Source organism: Populus euphratica, unplaced genomic scaffold (assembly GCF_000495115.2).
Source record: "Populus euphratica unplaced genomic scaffold, PopEup_1.0 scaffold70.1, whole genome shotgun sequence".
Lineage (NCBI taxonomy): Eukaryota > Viridiplantae > Streptophyta > Magnoliopsida > Malpighiales > Salicaceae > Populus > Populus euphratica.
Window position 1 is genome coordinate 231,912 of NW_011499950.1, and position 8,518 is coordinate 240,429.

Consider the following 8,518-nt stretch of genomic DNA (forward strand, 5'->3'; position numbering starts at 1 on the left):
TGGTGTCTGTTATCTATCCATTGAAAAAGGGGAAACAGAACCATATGCTCAGACCATAGAATTCAAGCAAAAGACGATGAACATTGAAAGGAAAACACAAGTAGCTCATCTCTTCAATGAAAACCATGTTCCATTGTGGATGTGAAGGTGACCTATGATAAAGAATGCACAGATCAAAAATCAATCCTGATTGTTTGCTAAAGCAAGATTGATGAAGGTGATTAAGTGAATGATTGTAAATGTAGTTATATAATTGTGATTATTTTCTAAAATACTCCTATAAAATACAACTAAATAAAAAAATTATTTTTCAATCAATCCGAAACATATAAAAAATTAAAAATTTTAACCCAAAAAATAAAGTTTTTATGGAATACAATTTGCACCACTTCAAACCTAAAAGTGCCTTTAAAGGTCAGCACACCGCACAGGGCCTCAAGGACATTGATGATAGAATTAGAGATGCATAGACATAGAAACAGAAATAATGAGCCTCTACAACAAAGCAATAGAGTTGATTCAAAAAAACGTGCTAGGAAGCAAGCAGCCCTTAATTTCGGTGACCTACTCCAAAATGGAATCTCTTTGTGTGCCTGTCATTAAATGCATATTCAAGCCGAAGAGGGCCCAATGGTGAGTCCACACGGATGCCGAAGCCATACCCATATCCACTTCCAGGCTTCAGCCTTGCTCCAGCAGGATCACCTGCAAAGAATGACCAAAAACAGAGGTATAGGTGAAATGTGCATCATTTTAGTAAAACTCATCCCCCCGGCAATGACAAAAAGGGGATACATCCTTGCACACGCAGCATATTTGAAGAACGAAAAGTAATCAGTTCAGCAATCAAGCTTGATATGAATCAGCCGGGAAGTTACTCTATCAAAATAGATCATGTTGAGGTTAGAGTCGCGCCCTACATAACAAGCAGTCATTAGCCTGCCCCGTATCTTTGGACGGGGTTGCCAATCCCATCCCAGTCCAGTAGTGATAGTTGCATCAAGGGCCACCAGCTTTTAATAGAAGGAGAGAACAAATGACTCGTGCCTATTTTTCAATCCCTTTTTGCACAAATAACATAATCTATACAGACAGAACCAACATCCTAAGTAGTGAATCAAGAAATCACACACAAAAAAACATACCAGGCACTGTGGGTCCAGATCCAAGGTCTGTTCCATAGTCAGCAAAAAAAACTCCTTCCACTGGTCCCAACTGCCAAGAACAGACAAATAACTAAATCTTTTCCTTGACGTTTGGATTGTGATGAAATTATTGTCAAACATGCACAGCATTCACAAAAGTCAAAAAACAAGGCCAGTACCGTAATGCCAGTGGTACAACATTCATAAAGACCAAAACAAAAGTTGCCAGCAGTGACCTACCACAGGGAAAGAAATTTCACCCGAGCCAACTGCATAAGATCGACCAGAGCCCACAGCCCCTTCTTCATATCCTCTCACACTGTTTGTTCCCCCAATGGCAAATGCTTCATGAGGAGAGAAATTACCCATCACATGACCACCAGACAAACTGGAAATGAGAAGCGAAGGAAACTCAACCAGCAGTACCAGATTATTGCTTGAACTTCGATATAAATAAGAGTACATGCAGGAGCCAATAAAAAAGATGGATCCTATTGGCTATAATACAGAAGCATAGTGGACTTTACCATTCTGAATAGTACACTGTAATTTACTATAGAACTTTAAATAATTTTGTAATTCTCCCCAACATATAAACGCATTTTTTTTCCAGACAGTAAATAATTTGGTAATTTCAATAGTCAAGAACTTCATTCAAACCTGCTCAACGCTTTGCAACAACTGTTTATCATCTGAAACTTTCCTCATATATACCACAGAAAGGCTATTTAAGCCACTTTACAGACTTGCTCACAGGTAAAAAGGTACAAAAAGAAAGAAATAAATACCAAACCTCAAAAGACAAAGAGCAGGACCAATTTCCACGCCCTTTCTAGCACGAGTATTAACTCTGTTGAAAAACAGCCACTCGGGCCAAAGAGGTAGTCCTTGTTCCATGTTAAACACAAACTGCAAAGACACAAAAAAAAAAAAAATGCCAATCCATAAAACAGTAAAAACCAAAACTGCAGACCTTTTCGTTCTTTATTTTTCTTTTCATTTTTTAACAAGTATATTATAATAAAATGCCAGGATAAGAAATTCCTGCTTAAATGACTAACCATTGAAGAGCCATGGTCACCAGAACCTGTATATACACTTTCAAATTTAGCAAGCAACATATCATCATGATTCTTGCCACTGCATGATACAAATGTTAACAGAAAAGGTAAATCACAAGGCAAGTATATTCGCAATTAACAACCAATGAAACATTGGGAGTTAAAAATCAAAAGGCTTGATGGCATTTTCCACCAGAGATGTGTACCTTGCAGTGAGGGGGCTGCTGTAATGGTCTTTGATCATAGGTTCTCCTTTTTCATTACGAGCACCAGCATGCTGAGATAGTGGGAATCAATAAACAAAAATTGGTAATACAGCTTATGCCAAATTGTTATCTAACCAAGAGAATAAAACTTTCAAAATTACTACAAGCAACCAAAATAACATAAAGGCATTCTATACATTTCCCATGCAAGCCTGGCGAACATAGAAATATCTGAATTCCCTAATTATTTTGAAGCACTGATTAAAGCCATTATATAATGGACTTTCAATATAGTTATTACCTCTACTAGTAGAAACTGTTTTATGGGGTCCCTCTACCTGTATAACAAAGTTTTCATTTAATAAAAATCCTCCACCTGCTAACACTTCTGGCACTTAATGGTTAACCAGTGAAATCACAACACGTGGATCAAATACCTTTTTTCCAACTAATGTTCCACATGTCAAGATCTCATTAGTCAACCCCTAAGTCCTAACTGCGTTAACAGATAAGGTGTTGTGATTAAATAAAAATTGTGTTGTACAAGGACACAATGTCACATTATGTTGGTAAACAGACCAAATAAAACACTTTCTACTAGTAGAGGGAATTTGAGATGTTAAACTGGAAAAGCCCATTATAAAATGGAAAACACATTCAAAGATTCATGGACATGGAAAATATAAAATAATGAGAACAAGGTTGGTAGTCTATGAATTTATGTAGACAACTATTCATAATGTCATTATTATCAAGGGAAAGCTATGGAAATCCAGATACAGCTGTTCATTAACTCATTAATGCTGCCAATTTTCAATAATTAAGTACCTGAAAAATAAGTCCAACTGTTCCACTCCACTTTGGTCTGAGTGGTCTACTAAATTCTATACCAGCTGCAACTCTGCCAATCGTCAGGCTATTATTTACAGGTTGGTTACCATGAACAAGATTCCCAGGGGTTCTTGAATTCTAGTGCAGGAAAAATCAGTTCACAAAGCAATGAGCACTTTTACATTATCACCAAAAAATAATTGCAAGTGGAGGCAACATGACAAAAGATTACCTGAACCATAATTGTTCTAGAAGTTCGTTTGTCGTCCCCTTCAATCCAGGGGTCTGTGTAGTTTATTCGAAAGATTGAGTCAATTTGTCCCCTCTCAAGGGAAATATTAAGTTTCTGGTTTCGTCCAAAAACATTCCTATGAGAATATGCAAAGCTGCAACAGATACAAAGGCAAATGTGGGGTAACAACAACATTCCTCACAAGTTTCCACGTGGTAACAAAGCCACTAATTAAAGATTATCATGCATTTTTTAGAGGAAAACTAAACCAAGCACGTCATGTATTTGGTAAAATTACCTTCCAATAAGTCCTGGTAGAGAGCCACTTGTAGTCCTAGAAATTGCAATGTAATCAGTATATGATGTTTCCAGTCCACCAAAGATAAGTCGATATAAATGCAAATGAGGAAAAGCATGGGATCAGTGCCCTCTATGTTAATATCACTCACCCACTTGATATCCCACCACCAGCAGAAAATCCTCCATTTGGACGTTCAACAACATTCATTATCAAATCAACTTTGCCAGTATCTAAACAACGAGAGGCGGAAAAACAGTTTCAAGTTCAATGTTTGGGATAGAACAGCTGTGTTATGTATGCACATAGGCACCTCCATTCAATTATGCTAACATAAATGATTATTCAGAAAATATGTATAACACAGAAGAGACTCTCAATGACTAGCAAAAGGTATAGACCATGTCAAAAGGTATCATTGATAGAACATTGAATCTTCAGTGTTATGCTTGATACACCAACTGATATCAAATTACACAAGAACCAAATTTATTTGAGAATACCCTCAAGTGGATTCCACCCATGGTTCTCTAAACATGGGTAAAATGTTACTGCAAAGATGCATGGACACACACAAATAAGCGTGTGATGAGTGCCTGCAAACAGACATATATGTGCATGTGTGAGAGTATATATATGTTCAAAGATGTATATTTCAGCTAGCATTTTTCAGAATATAATATTTCAAAATATGCATCTCATCATGACACTAGTTACAATGTATAACATCCTCTTTTTTTAACCTTCAGCAGGTTGAGGAATAAAGCTAACATCTTCCATGATTCCCATAGTTAACACAGTATCCACATCTCTTTTCCCTTGAAGCATGCTGTAGACCTATAAAGGAGCCATTTCAAATAGAAAAACGTGTCAGTGAATATAATAAAGCTAAATTTAATTTCCATAAATGACAATTTGAGTAAAAATCCTTAAAAAAAAAAAAACTATGGAATTGATGTAAAATAGAGTTATGGAGTTAACTTTTATTTAATAACCACAGGAAAAACATAAATGAATGCTACAAATTACAAAAACTAAAGACTTTGAATGCAGAAAAATGATGAAGCCCCCCAGTTTGCCAGAAATGATCATTATATACATGATGTAATCAGGAAATATCGTTTGAAAGGACAAATGAAAAAAGCTATGCCAGAATAACCTGTCCCTTTTTGGTTGTAAGTTGCCTAAGTATCGTCTCAGGCTTTGTCTTCCCTTTGGTTGGTTCACCACTGGAGCATTAAAGCACAAATTAGTAATGAGTCTTTGTCTCCACATCTGGGTGCTTGTGGATGTGAAAGAGATTGTGTAACAAATTGAAGGAAAGCTCTTACGTTTTTCGGTCAAGAAAGCGGATGGAAATGTCATTCACCTCTGCTTCTGCAATTTGTAACCTTATAATACCCCCAGAGAGTATCTCAGCATTTGAGACCTATAAAAATGAAAAGAAAACTGATGCTAATGTAAAAGTTGTGGTCATTAATCATGGAGAACCTGATATTTTAATCCCAGGTTATCATGATGATGATATAATATCATGAAAGATGAAACACAAACCATGCCAAAAAGACCACGCTCCATGTACCAGCTATTGATGGAACTTATCACTTCATCCAATTGCTTAATATTAACCACTTTTCCTGCACAGCTTGACACCAAAAATAAAATCAATGAAAGTTTCCTATTTAAACATTTTAAGGTAGCATGGCAACACCAGTAACCACAAAATAGAATCATATCATAACTAAAAAAAGACTTGTCTATTTTGTAGCATTCCCTTAGTTTGAAACATTATACATTAGAGGAAAAAACACAGAAAACTGGAAGGGCAAAACAATTTACAAAATAATGAGTATGAGAAGGGCAAGGAAGAGATAAAAAATGGGCATTAGACTTGGTCTACCGCATCACTCATAGATTAAGCTAATAAACACAAAACATGTAGACAAACTCATGTGAAATGCATACATTATTCAGTGGGAACTACCATATTTTATCTAAGTATCTTGTGTTCACTGACAAGGGATGATGTGGTCTATGTAATAATTTCTCCAGCTCTACATACAACATGTATCATTAACCTCTATAAATGTAATACGAAATACAACCTACCATATCCGCCACGAAAAGCATCCTGTAAAAACTTTGTCGGAAGAACACTAGCCCCTTCGCATACTAGCCCAAGAAACTCCTGGTTTGGCTCTACCTTATGCCACAAGAAAGCCACATTAGCCATTAATCCAACCCATACCATTGCATTGCCATCTGCTGTTGTTTACAAACAACTCACACAATGCACGAATGCAAGCCACAATGCTCAAAGACATTAACTTTCTATAAGCCCAACATCCCAATTATAACTGCGAATGAAAATCCGTAATTTGGAGGGTCCCACCTACCTGAAAAACCAGTCGAATGCCATCACGTGTGTCAACAGCAACAGGCATACAGGAGCAAAAGTACCCACTACTAATAACCCTATGCACATCCTCCTGAACTTCACGAACCGTAAGAGCTGAGTTAGCACGGCAAGCTTTTAACGCAGCTAGAGCCTCAGCTTCCAAATCCTTCCTCTCTAGTTCCTCCCCGTCTTTATTCCTCACCAACACTTCACTTATCAGCACCCTCTCCTCATCATACCGACTCGGCCCATGAACCCCACCCGCCCCGCCACTCTTCTGCTGGGCCACCACTGAGTCACTCTGAGTCGAATCACGGAGTTGAGACTGACTCAGTGACAAGGACGCGGAGCAGAGGATCGGCAGGGATTTAGGGTCGGACCCGGGGGAGGACGGCCGAGGTAGGGAGAACGAGGCGGAGCAGAGGAGGGGTGAGTTGGGGAACCTGGTGCGGGTTAGGAGCGAGTCGAGGAAGGTGAGTTTGGTTTGTAGAAGTTGAGAGAAGAAAGGGAGAGAGGGTTTAGTTTGGTGGTGAAGGAAAGGTGCGATTTTGAGAGCAGAAGAAGTGAAGGAAACGTCGTCGTTTTTTACCATTGTGGAGAGAGATTTTGCGTAAGGATGTGAATTGGTGAAGAAAAACGAAGAGACAACCCTAATTGGAGAACATTAATTTGGGGATTTTTTTCTTCTGAAGAAGAGATGAAGACGAACCCTAGAGGGGGGTGTCCGTCACTTACAGCAGCAGGAAGCACCTGATGCTTTATTTTCGTCAAAATGAATATTAATATATACATTAACAGAAACAATAAAGGACGAAGGCTAAAAACTGTGCAAAATACAAACGACCGGTAAATTACGAGTTTGTTCTTTTAAAAATTGGGGTGCCCATAAGGGTGATTTAGTCTTTTACTACTGCATTAAAGGATTGTCGCGCAATTTGTCCTGTATTATTTTATTTTGTTAATCTTTTCAACTTTTTTAAAAACAGTCAAATTACTGATTTACCCCTCATAGAAAAATTAAAGTGATGGCCAAGTTTTTGTTTTTTACAAAATAGAAAAATAATTGAAATAAAAATAAAGTGATTATTCAGAGTATTTTTTTTAATTAAAAAGTTGTAAAAGCATAGAACTTAATCCTCTGTATCTCGTGCTCGTGGATGGTAGTGGGTGTGATGTGTCTTTCATTGATGAAATTTGTTATTCTATTATATTTTTGAAAGTTTTATCTTGTTTTTCTTTTCTTTTTTTTTTCCAGTACAGAGTGTGACAGCATTTGATAAATAATTTCTTATTGGAGATTTTTTTTTGTTAAAGTTTTATTGGTTTTCAAAATCATTCTTTAATTAAATTTTATGGTATGTTATTTTTTTTAATTTGATCCTTATTATTTTATATTGTTTTTTCTATTTGTTAAAGTAATTTTTCTTTTGAATTTAACTCACCAATTTATTTATTTTTATTACCCTCTATTTATGTTTTATTTTGATTTCTCACTATCATTCTTTTGATTATAATTTTTTTATATCATTTTATGTAATTGATGATGCTTTTGTTTCATCCTTTAACGTTTAATTTGTTAGGGATTGAACATTGTGAGTTACTCATTTATTGTGCTCTTAATTTAATAATTTGAATCACATGTTTAATAAGTTGATGTAGTTCGATATATTTTTTTAGCTCATTTTTTTTTTAATTTTATTGCTTAGCATTATTTTCTTTAAAAAAATATCTTGTTGTTATCTTCATTGTTTTTTTATTAATTTATCCGAGTCTTATAACTTAACTCACGAGATTTGCAAATTTTTTTTTGAATAAAGGTTTTTTATAATTGTTTTGCATGTGTTTAATTTTTAAATATATTATTTTGATTCATCTATGAATTTTTTTTGTTTTATGTATATTGAATTTATTTTTAAAAAATACTAAATATTTATTTTTAAATAATATTTCTAATATGTACAACCTTGCAGGAAGTTTTTTTCTCTTTTTATTTTATTCAATCTTTTTATTGTCATTTGATTTAATAAAAAATTAATTTTAATAAACAAATTTAATGAACACATTTTGATAAATATTTTAATCTATATCTATCGCTCAAATTTTTTAGTTAGTTTTACTTTTAGTTATTTTTAATAACTTTTATTTTATTTATTTACATATATGATTATCGATTTATTTATTTAATTAAAAAAATTTATATAAAAAAACAAGTTAGAAAAACCTGTATATTAAAAAAAATTAAAAATAAAAGTACGGAACTTGCAGTGAAGCGTGAATCAAGTAACTAATACATGTATGTGTGTGTGCGTGTGTCTATATATATATATATATATATATATATATATAT

At 34.9% G+C, this 8,518-nt stretch overlaps 1 protein-coding gene across 3 annotated transcripts; it reads right to left on the bottom strand.

Annotated features, from left to right (window-relative positions):
- Nucleotides 1–448: 448 nt before the first annotated feature.
- OEP80 (outer envelope protein of 80 kDa) lies at nt 449–6,947 on the bottom strand. Of its 3 annotated transcripts, none has more exons than XM_011043787.1 (16): nt 6,170–6,947; nt 5,883–5,976; nt 5,328–5,410; nt 5,105–5,202; nt 4,933–5,002; nt 4,517–4,610; nt 3,925–4,006; nt 3,774–3,809; nt 3,476–3,629; nt 3,241–3,381; nt 2,413–2,483; nt 2,207–2,285; nt 1,939–2,054; nt 1,386–1,533; nt 1,146–1,215; nt 449–705 (listed from the first exon to the last, which is right to left on the bottom strand). In XM_011043787.1, the coding sequence occupies exons 1-16, from the start codon at nt 6,761–6,763 to the stop codon at nt 551–553; spliced, it is 2,085 nt and encodes a 694-aa protein (XP_011042089.1). In that variant the 5' UTR covers nt 6,764–6,947; the 3' UTR covers nt 449–550. The 3 variants fall into 3 exon arrangements, with proteins under 3 accessions (XP_011042089.1, XP_011042090.1, XP_011042091.1); XM_011043788.1 differs by having other exon boundaries at nt 5,883–5,972; nt 6,170–6,261; XM_011043789.1 differs by having other exon boundaries at nt 5,328–5,418; nt 5,883–5,972; nt 6,170–6,261.
- Between the last annotated feature and the right edge of the window lie 1,571 nt (nt 6,948–8,518).